The sequence below is a fragment of the Astyanax mexicanus genome, chromosome 14 (genome assembly GCF_023375975.1).
Source record: "Astyanax mexicanus isolate ESR-SI-001 chromosome 14, AstMex3_surface, whole genome shotgun sequence".
NCBI lineage: Eukaryota > Metazoa > Chordata > Actinopteri > Characiformes > Acestrorhamphidae > Astyanax > Astyanax mexicanus.
In genome coordinates this window covers 19,936,588-19,948,049 of record NC_064421.1, presented here as the reverse complement: position 1 = coordinate 19,948,049, position 11,462 = coordinate 19,936,588, and the positions used below count along the sequence as shown (strand labels likewise).

The window sequence follows — 11,462 nt, the reverse complement described above, 5'->3', positions numbered from 1 at the left end:
TTATATTATTTTATGCTATATTATTTGTTTTGCCACATTATGATTATTCTGTTATACTATTACACTATATTCCTGAAATGAATTATTTTTTTTCTATATCGCCAAGTATATAGTTATCGCAAAAATACCCTGAAATATTGTGATATTATCTGGTCTCTAAAATGTTTCTTTCTTCTTTCTTTGATCATGAAGCCTTTTTTTTTTTTTTTTTTTTGCCTGTTATTGTGTTCCATACCTGGCAACCTGGGTTGGGGAATGAGCAGTGGGTGGGGTCAGAATCTAAAACACAAAGCAATTCCTGCTTTGTAATGGACAACTGAAAGAAGAATATATTGGCTGCCAGCGCATAAACTTGGTATATTGACCAGTTGTACCAGTTGTAAACTGTTTGTTGTGTTGTGTGTTGTGGTCAGTTTTGTAATGTGTGTGTGGGTGTGTATGTGTGTTTCCTCAATCAAATGGGGCACTTGAGTGTAAAACTCAGAGCAGGTGGCAACGCAACAGGATGGTAGGGTGACGGGACAGCCAGCATGTGTCTGTGTACACGCTTTGCTGACAGAGTTAATCATCGTCTACTATTTTTACTACTCCTCATATTCCAGCACCTGTGGATTCAACGCTCATGATGTACAGCATGTTCACTAACTTGTTCACAAGAGTAATGCATACTAGTACTTACACTATACTGAAAAAAATATTCTAGCTATGATATTTTAAGTATAATCCTGAGTGTTTATGATGGAGCATATTTTTAATTACAGAGTAGGTGATTTACACGTACATTATTACAGTGCATGTAATTCTACTTTCATGTACTGTGTAATACATTACTGTTACTGCATATACTACATATTATTTGATAGTAGTCTGGCATGTTGCTTACATCACAGCTCTAATCCAGCTATATTAAGCCATCCCTGGTTCATAGTGACTCTTCAGCAGGTATGACATACATTCATGCTGGTTTGCAATGTGTCACAAGACTGCAGCCAATCACTAAAGAGATCACAGCCTACACTATACTTATCTAAAATAGATTTTTTTTTGTGTTTGGAATACGATATTAATTTACAATGGTTTGTTTAAATTTAATCATGGACATTTGTGGCACATACTGGACATGTGCATTATGGCAGGTTTGAGAAGGCTTGGACTAGAACTGCATGTGTTTAGTCTGTAAAGAACATGCCAATAAACTCTTCTTCCTGTCAGTCATGCTAACTTGCTGTGACTGAGACTGAAATAGTTCATTAAAGTGTGCATCTGGTTAAGATTGACTGAGAAAGACGATTGATTAAAAAATGCCAAATCTAATAAAGCTCAATTTGACAGTTTATAAATTGAGGATGTTTAAAAAAGAAAATATGGGCACTCCTAGATTTAGGATTATGCATTTGTTTTATTTTTTTATTATTATTTATCTGGCTTGTCTACTTCTGTTGCATTCTATTTTCTGTCAGGCAACTTTTTTCTTTCTTACTGCGTTTCCTAAAATTTGTGTTTACGCTAGCAAATGGACTCCAGTGCACTGCCCTCTTGATATTCGTGCAGGTTCTTGATAGCTACATGAAGGTTGCATGAGATTTGATTTGCCTGTCTTACCATCAATTGAGTAGTTTTCAAACGTTCTTAGTCCTCCAGATCTCATATTGACCTACACAGTTCCCCTAAACTGCTGTTTCTTAAATATTAGATTTAGACACATTTATGAGTTGTTTTTTTCTCTTGTTATGAATGACATGATAAAATAATTTTAGCAGTGCTAATGCAGTTATGTTTGATTACCCATAGGAGCTGTTTAGTAATTATCAATCATTTAATTTAACTAAATGTGTAATTTGCTAAGGCTGCTCAAACTAAACCTAAGACATGTATATTTGTCTTTTAAGAGCTTAACTTTACATAATGATGCGTTGAATAGACATTCAGACACTGTTATAAGAATGAACACGTTTTATTCACAAGAAAAAATGTCATCCCAAGCTGCCATATTATACATTTTTACACATAGTCTGAAAATTCTTTACAAAATAAAAAAAACATTAGAAAATATGATTTGATATGAAATATGACATACATCATCATTTTGAATAAAAAAAGGTTCAGTTTGGTGTTAGTTGGTTAATCCATGTTCATAACCTCCTATGACAGTGAATGCCAGCATCATTACAAAATTAAATGTAAAACTGAAGCAAGGATCTAAAAAATAATAATAATACAAAAGAAATCTCATGCAGCATTGTAAGAAAGGGCCTGAGAGTGTATACTTGTAAAGGTAAATAAATCCAAGACGATTTTCTGAGAACAAGAGAAGTGACTTGTAAATTATTGTGGATGACGCGAATGTTGCTTACAAATATTTGATGAAAGACGGTTAACAAACAGCCATTCTGAACAATCCTTACAATACAGCACAGCTGACTCCATGACATCAGAAATACAGAGGTATCTGTGAGAGGTTGCACAAGCTGACGTACTGTGACATAAGAAGTATAAAGGATGAAGTTTGGATTCCTAAGCTCTAAAACCGTTTGTGCTAAAGGCAGACTGTAGCTTTTTGAGGTTCTGTGTAAATAGAACTCTTCGTTAGGAATGCATAGAACCAATGTCTGGCACCTTTAACTGTACAAAGTGTTTGATATCCACAGTGATTCACTGAAACAGCTGAAGTAGTTGGTCATTTAGTGTGCTGTTTATTCAGTGTAAGAGAACGATATCGCCAGTTGTCTGGGAATATAAACCGTTATCACTGTGCTCACAATGATATCACTGAGCAACCAGGATCAGAAACTGAAAGGCATTTTATGAGACTATTTGTTGTTCAGTTTGCTGAAAGTTGATTCTCATTACATCCTTTAGTAAAAAACTAAAGTAAAGAAAACTGTTCTTTCTGAATTATGGCCTGTAGGTGTTTTATACAGAGCCCCACTGATATATTCCCACTGCCAAACGAAGCGGCTTCTGTAAACAAAACACGAGCTCACATGAGCTGCATTTTGATAAGATCAGCTTAAACAGTCATGCAAAATTAGTTGAACTGATATGTAGAGATTATGTGATATGTCACATTCTGGCCATTGTTTGGGTCTTCGCTGAAAAAGGGTTTCTATAAATCCGTATGTACATTCAAAACGTGGCTGAACTCCTTAAACAGTCAAGTGAGAAAATGCAGTACCAAACGCAAGACATCAATCATATTACCATAGCACACACATTCTTCTTCTTCTTCTTCTGCAGAACTGGAGATAATTTGTCATGTTCCATTCAACTCAAATCATCCAAGGCAACCGAGTCGAAGCTGAAAATGGGCTTGCGTCAACCAAGCATGGCGATGGTTGATTAACAACAGTATTACAAATGTAGCTTTTAAAAAAGACATCACAGATTTGTTTTTGATATGTACGGTAGAAAGTCACACACACTAGAAATTGAACATAAGGCTCCAGAGGTTAGATGAGAAAATGCTGACAAGAGGTGATAGTATAGGAGAAAGGCAAAGTCTGGGAAAACGCAATAACATTAGCTTATTGCTTTCCTTTCCTCGTTCCTTTAAACATCCCACCAAAAATGGTATTTTACAGACTGTTTAATCATATAAATACACTATACAATGCAATATAAAATCATTTTTTTTATTTTGTAAAAGGAATATGTTAAGGGTTGGCTTAGGTATGCTGGTTAGAGCACTAGCACCAATACAAAAAATAATGATTGAAAGAGTCATATGACAAAAGGCACTTTGCGGTGTAGCAGAAGAACTCTTGGGTCAATGGTGACGATCCCACATTCATTCAATCGTTCTTTCTTTGTTTCTTTCTTTCTCCTCTTTCTCTCTGTACAGTAGATGTTCCAAAAAAAAATAGCTCAGGTTGTAGACTCCTCATCTTCTAAAAGTCCATCCCACAAATCGAGGCACTGTATATTATATTACCAGTACCAGTCGCTCCTCAGAAGATGACGTGTTCCTCCTCCATGCAGTGTTCATGTCTCTCATGTTTCTTCCTTGTTCTTTATTAGCATCAGTGGATTGGCTGCTACATTCCATTTTATCCTTCTGTTCAGACTTCCAGGTTTCTTTCTCCCTTCCACTCCTCCATTTTGTCTCTCCATCTCAAACCCGTCCTGTTTTCACACCTCCACCTCTCGCGCTCCTTCTTGAATGTCCGATGCTACTCTGATGTCGAAGCAGGTCACCATCATGACGCGGGACTTGCATAGGTTGACGCAGTACTCCAGCTCACTTGTGGCTTGCTCTAGTGCCTCCAGGTACTCCTGTGACTCTGGGTCCAAATCCTGGTCCACATCAACTGTAAGGAGCACAAATAATCATGAATTACTGACGGAAAACTCACAACTGAGGGTGCTTTCTTAAAGTACAGAATTCAAGAACATCAATCAAGAACATTCATTAACTCTGAAACTCACACTCTCCCATCCACTTGCTGGGATCCATCATCAGTCTGGCCTTGGTGTCCTCAAGTTCTTCCTTCAGAGTTTCATGTTTGACTCTGAGCTCTTTGATCTGCAGCTGCCTTCGCTCCACGTCCTTCAGCTTTGTGTTAAAATACATCAAGCCCTGCAGAGAGATGGAGAGATTTTAGGAAATTTGGATGCAACAAGAATACATAGAGTATCTTAAAAGTTGTTTGTAAAAATAAGAGATTCTGTTGTTAAAAAAAAAACAGCACTTATGATGAGAAATGTTTGCTTAATACAAAAGTATTCTAAAAGGTTCGGAAATATTTTCCAGGTATTTAAGATTAAGACCATGCTTCCACTTAAGGCTCATTGTTGCTCAATATTAAATATAAATACTGTTATGAACAGAGCCATCTTGTTGTACTTTAGGCTCATTTAGTTTGTGTTTAGTTTTATTTACTTGCATGCACTTTAATCTACATGAATCAACATACCTTCTCAACATCCTGAATGGACTGCTGCTTGAGAGAAATGGAAGAAAACAGGGGAGGGGATGGACAGAGCAAAAACAGACAGGTTATTATGATGAATTGGGAAAATAATGGATTAGTAGTATTTTACCATGTATTAGTATTACTGTTATAACCTAGTCTGCTTGCCTTATTTTATATCCATAAGTGCCATGAAATTAGACCATTATCATAACTGTAGGAGTTGTAACATTGTGACTTGTCCTAACTTATTCCTCACTAAACCAATTAACCTCTTAAAGAACCCTCTTCCAACCAGCCCGTATTCAAACCCCAGACATTTCTTCAGTCACCCAGGAAGATACAGACACAAGCACAGAAATTCAGACACAGCCCTTCACTATCAGACGTGCTGAAGGTCAACAGTCTAGGCCACAAATTATCATCACTCTCTTTAATAAGATGCAAAGGGCTGACAAGTCCTCCGTTCAATGGCTTGAAGGTGACGCATGTGGCACACTGCTGAGCTAATGACATTCCCTTTCACATACCAGACGCATGATCAACTTTAAGATGCACACTGAGCGCTGGGAAGCTTTGAGAGGAATGAAACATGAGAAAGAAAAAAATATCTACGTGATATGTCAGCTGTCTGACTGTGGAAAGGGGTCATGTTAATTGTATCATCACTGAATGGGCTTATGAGTACATACTGCAACAGCTAAGTAGTTCATCTTGTACTAAATGAAAATCTACTTTCAAGAATGACATTCATCCACAACATGTGCATCCATGTGTTTTAACAAGTGGCCATAATGAAAACACTTTAGTGTAGCATGCTAGAGCCGTGCAATATGGCTGCTATCACCCCTTTCACACATGCATGGGAACCTAGAACCTTAATCTGGATATTACCTGGAGGAGCTGTATGTGTGAACACAAACAACTGTGTCAGTTTTTCTGGATATTGATTTTATTCTACCAGGCCCTTTAGTACAAAGTCCAGGTAACATTCGAGTGAGCCCAGGTGTGAACAGAGCAGGTCATTTTCTAGAGAAGTCAGGCTGTGTGTCTCCTACATGAGCTACACAGGCACCTCTTGTCTAAACCATGCAGAATTTCCCCTGTAGTGAGGATGCATTGGACACAGAAAATCTACATGTGTAAAAGGGCAGCTCCAAATAATGTCCAGACCTGATTGTCTAGATATTTTATATACAACATGAAAATTGATGTACACATCCTTAAAAATACTTTGGAACTGTAGAGAAGTAAATGTTGTTGATGCTGTCCACTAGTGGTATGCAAATGCGCTCTAAGATAGTTTTATAAATATACATAATTTTTTCCGTATGTCTTGTGTGCATCCTAAGCTAACAATCAAGTGATCCATTAAACGTCACTAGAGCTGAGTTTCTGGGTGATAGTTGGTAGTGTCACCCTATGCTCACCTCAACTGTCTCCTCTTGTCTCCGTCTCTGTAGGCGTTCCACATCATCAATCTCGTACACCTTGATCTCAAAGGGCTCTTTCAATGGACCAGACATAGGAGGCAAGTCCACCCACTGGCCTGTGGAACCAGCCTTCTTCCCCAAGGATGAGGTGTCTGGCAGTGGAGCAGGGATGAGACGCCGCCTCTGAAGGCCTGAGGTACAGCACAAGAAAGACCGGCATTAGAGAGTGAAAAAAATCAAATACAAAAAGATGTGCATGGATGGATGAACTTGTGGACAGATGTTCAAAGAGGAAGACAGAGACATGTCAATTAAGGCAAAGTATATAATACCATGGATTGTAGCTGGCAAAAAAAAAAAAGACAGGTTATAGTAGAAAGATTTATCCCTTCTCTGTATGTATATATTTATGAGCATGCAGACTTAGATGGTGGATGATAACAGGTTTATCTAGACCTCTTGTATGTTGTTTTTATAGCTTATGTATAAGGGGCAACAACAAAGTCAGTTTTATGCAGACAGACATGAATTGCAAATAGACAACAAATGGAAAGCAGTGTGACTGTTGTGCATACATGACTTTGTTGCATTAAGTGCCCTCTGAAAAAACAAACTGCACAATACCATGTATGCATTGGTATAAAAACAGACTGGCAAATTTATATTAGCAGACAACAAACAGGAGCAAACAGACATACAGAATGAGTTTCATGCCTCAGGGATGTCTACAGAGAAGGACTGTTAAACTGAGTAGTTTTAATCAAAAGACAAGACTTAGACCCAAACCCATGCCTATGGGTAGGATGGCCTGATTTTTTTGGGGATAGAGTGTGCTTTGCCATCAACACAGAGTGACAGGATCATCTAAAGAGCACCTTAAGTAAACTGGTAATGATTTTTATAATTTTTTATGGTTCTTGAAAGGTTGTTTAATTTCTTAGTGGAAAGGGAAGAGTGTCAAGGGAAGAGTGTCATTTAAAAAAAAGGGTATAAACTTCACAACAATACTCACCATTGGATCTCTTTTTGGGTGGTTTGGAGTTCCTAGTGCGTCCAGATGAAGACATCCCACTTTCGCTCATAGAGTCATGAGCTGAAGAGGCACTTCCAGTAGCCTCGCTGTCCCGGATCATGCTTTCATAGCCACTGCTTCCTCCACTGTGGTAGAATAGTGCAGTTCTTCCCATGGCAGGAGGCAACTCTCCACTCAGGACACTGCTGTTGTCACTTCCATGCCCACTACTGTACCTCTGTGGCCGTCTTGGGGCAGTGATCTTACTATAAGGAGATGGCAGGATGGGGATGGGTGTGGGTTTGTCTTCATTGAGGTTGACTCCACTGTCGTTGCCGCTGTCAGAGTCGCCTGACCCTTTCAGTTGTTTCCCAGGAGGATTACTCGCCGCCAGCTCACTAACACGGCTGTTGGCAGCCCGCATTGCTTGTTTAGTGCCCATAATAGTCCCCCTTGTTGGTTTACTGCTGCATCCCACTGCTGAACGAGGTATTGCACTCTTCCCTGAAGGTGGAAGGTTGGCATTCCTTGGTCCAGATGCTGTGAGAGATTTGGTTGAGGAACTTAGGGCTTTGGAATTGCTGGCAGATAATGTACGGGCTTTGTTTCCGTTAGCAGGCACTGGTCTTGCATTAAGGCTGCCCTTGACCTGCCCATTTTTGCCCACATTGACGAGATTAACACCAGGAGGTGGAGAGGTGCTGATAGGGGAGGAGGTGGAGACAGGTGACCCAAACTTAGCAATAGATCTGCTTGACTTTCCATTGAGACTTGCTCCACTGTTCTCTCGACTGAGCACCGGTTTAGATCCCAGTGATGTCAAACTGTCACACCTTTCAAGAGATACCTGACTTCCATACAGTTGTCCACCTTCTCCTCTCACCCCTCTGGACTTGAGGCTGGAGGTTGCTTTAAGTAAACCATGCTCTGACTTTAAACTTGACGCTTTTAAACTGTTTGAGTCTCCTCTGTACCGGGCATCGTATTCATTCTCTGTCTTTGCAGGCCTTGCTCCTGAGGACTTTGCTGCCTCATACGCAGATTTTAAGGCACTTGGGGGTAGCAGAATTCGATTCTTCTGATCCAGACTGGATTTGCGAACAGGAGGTGGAGGAGGTGACACGCCACCTTGCTTTGGCAGCATGCTGACATCCTGTGTATTTGCCTTCCCATATTTTTCCAAGGATGAGAACTTTAAACTACCAATCGACGACCCAATGTCCAAACCGACCTTTACATCAATTGATGTATGAATTACTGGAACTGTCCCAAGTGTGGTTGCTCCTCTTCTGAGTTGTGGCATTTTACTAGGGACCTCCGCCTTTCTGATGCAGCTAGATTTTTCACATCCATCCACCACTCTCTGTGATGAATTAGGCCCCTGCATTTTGGGTATTCGAGGTATGCTGTTGCAGTTTGTGCCTGCTTTTCTAGGCGGTATGCCACTAATTCCATTTTTTAACAGTTTAGAAGAAGAACATGAATTTGAGGACACAGGCAAGTCTGACACATTCTCTACCCGATACCATGGGTCATCTGGCTTGCCCTCAAGCCTCAGGGGTTCACGCCTCCAAGTACTGTTGTTGCTGCTCTCGCTAATGTTGCTACTCTGATTTGGAGATGAGGTAGGTTTCATTTTCCTGGGAAGACTACAGTGCACATCATGGGAACCTTGCAAAGTCTGGATAGGAGATGAATTTGTATTATTAGATTTTGTCAGTTTTGGTGAATTTCTGACTGATGTTTTTGTGGATTCTGGAGAGGATGAGGATTTACTAAGGGAGAGTTTGCTTGAAGCGGCACTGTCACTGTCCAATTCTGAGAAGCTAAAGCCACTATCATTCAATGAGTTCTTGGGCTGTTTCTGGGGGCTGCTATGGAACATGCCAAGGGAATCGAGATAAAATGCACTTCCTGGGACAATATGTGTACCTTCAGGGAGAAAGACGTCCGCAGACTGTGCTCCATCACTCTCTAATGTGCAGACACTTACTTCACTAAGCCAAGAACCAATAGAGGAACTGCGGCTGTCCAGAGAGGCAAATGTTTCCTCCTGCAAGGGTGCTACCATTTCAATGTTTAATTCAGAGTTACCCACACTAGATGTGTAAGCATCAAACTCATCATTGATGCTGCTTATGATGCTTACTGGTCTAGATCCTGAAGCAATGGCCTGTACAGAGCAATCACTGTTAAAGCTTATGATGCTGGAAGGCCTTCCATTGTCTACAATATTTCCAATAGACAGTTCTTCTACAAGAGTAAAGACCAATTCATCTTCTCCATTAAGCTCTACAGGTTGCTGGAGGGTTACTGTAGTCCTCAAGATATCTCTGTCCATGCACCTTTCTCTAAGTGTGGACCTTAGTTGGCACACCTCAAGTGGGGTCCTGGGGTTCAGATGATGGACCCTGCTAAAATGAGAAGAGCTGATACTTGAACCACTCTGCTTCTGAGTTTGATGGCTCATTCCAATGGGAGGAATTCTTGTGGCAGTTGGCTCTTCTGTCTCTCCATTAGGTCTTACAGAGTCCCTTTGTTGTGGAGGTGGAGGCGCAGGTTTGGGGAGCTGTTTTTTGTTGAAAAAGACCTTTTCTCGCACCACTGGCTCTGAGTTCGGAGTTGTTGAAGATTTTACTTGTTTTACTGGAAAGCATGGACTAGAGGTTTCTGATACCAGGTCCTTCTCTCCTTCTATCCTTGAACAACACATATTCTCAGGTATGTCTCTATCTGACATGGTGGTACCTTGCCATTTGGAATGTTCAGATTTGCATTTGTGGTTTGGGCTGCTGGGCAGTTTGCTGGTGGTACAACTAAGTTGTTTGGTTAATACATTGTCCTGTTGAAGAGTTGAAGATGGTGTTTTGTTAGGGGAAGCCTTAGGGGAACCTGAAAGAGATCCAGTCCCTTCTTTGGGCTTCGTTGCAGTAATGTCCATTTTAGGGCTTGCTTGACCACCTATAGTTTCCCCGACAAAAGCTGATGGCTCTTCACTCCCATCAATACATTCCAGACGCTCTTGAAGCTCAGCAAAGGTGTTGCACTTGAAATGGTCACGGTCAACTGGCCCGTCCTTTCCGCGCTGCTTTCTATTGAGGGAGGGGATGATGGGAACAAAGGCTGGAGGACCCTCATTATCACTGAGCTCTCGATCAGAGATCGCAGCTCCACCAGGACCAACATAAATGACAGTGTCACATGACTGCTCGCTGCTCGAAGAGTAGTCGGGATCACTGAGTAGTAAGGGCAGATCTGGGTCCAGGGCCACAGTCCGTGGATGAAAGGGTCTTAAATGTGGTGGTCGGCGAATCCTTCCCTCATCACAGGAACTCTCTCCACCAGAGGAACTGGATGCATACTACACAAACAGAGAGGAACTAATATGAACCAACGAGAACATCAAGCTTCAATCAATAGATGAGCAGAGATCAACATCAATAATACGAATGATTATACCAATAGTAATTATGCCTGAGCTGCTGCATTAAGATTCTGTCATTCTAACTATCCTATATTTACTGGTAATTACATCTCCGATATGTGAATAAGTATTTTGAACATCATTACACAGTTCTATTGATTTTATTATTATAAAGTAGACAGGGCAGAGAAACTAGCTCTGAGTTACTGTTTGTCAAATTTCTTTGCATGTGCATTACAAATGTCACTTTGGACATTTTTGTATTTTGTTTATTACACAGTAGCAGCAGAAAGAATCACCAACAGAATTAAGAGATCCAGATCAGTTAGTGTATCAATGTGTCATTTTTAAAAAGCTTAAAGCCTCCTCACCAACCTTGGACTTTTTCTTCCTGACGCGGTGGATTCGAGAGGCCAGCTGGATAGTGGTGAGTGAATCAGCATAATGCGCCGGAGAGTCTGAGACGTGAGCGATCATCGTCGTCCTGCAGTTGATGTTCCCAAGTGAATCACGCAGCAGCATCGTAAGTTTGCTGTCCCTAAAGAGTAGAAGATATCCAAATGATTACAGCATATCATTATTATATCATTAGGTCTGTAGAATAACTACAGGGCATGCATTTCTTTTTTTAAATGTTGAACATAAAACCAATTAAAGCCAATCAAAAACACAACAAATACTGT

General features: G+C 40.5%; 1 protein-coding gene across 4 annotated transcripts in view; it reads right to left on the bottom strand.

Annotated features, from left to right (window-relative positions):
* Positions 1-1,935: 1,935 nt before the first annotated feature.
* kif26ab (kinesin family member 26Ab) overlaps positions 1,936-11,462 on the bottom strand; it is a 109,245-nt gene continuing 99,718 nt past the window's right edge. For all 4 annotated transcript variants that reach the window (XM_015607021.3, XM_007253792.4, XM_015607023.3 and 1 more), the window contains 6 exons: positions 11,155-11,317; positions 7,356-10,716; positions 6,341-6,534; positions 4,914-4,937; positions 4,426-4,576; positions 1,936-4,307 (listed from right to left, as the gene is read on the bottom strand). In XM_015607021.3, the coding sequence (XP_015462507.3) occupies positions 4,129-4,307; positions 4,426-4,576; positions 4,914-4,937; positions 6,341-6,534; positions 7,356-10,716; positions 11,155-11,317 (4,072 nt within the window). In that variant the 3' untranslated portion in view covers positions 1,936-4,128. The remainder of the gene's footprint in view (positions 4,308-4,425; positions 4,577-4,913; positions 4,938-6,340; positions 6,535-7,355; positions 10,717-11,154; positions 11,318-11,462) is intronic.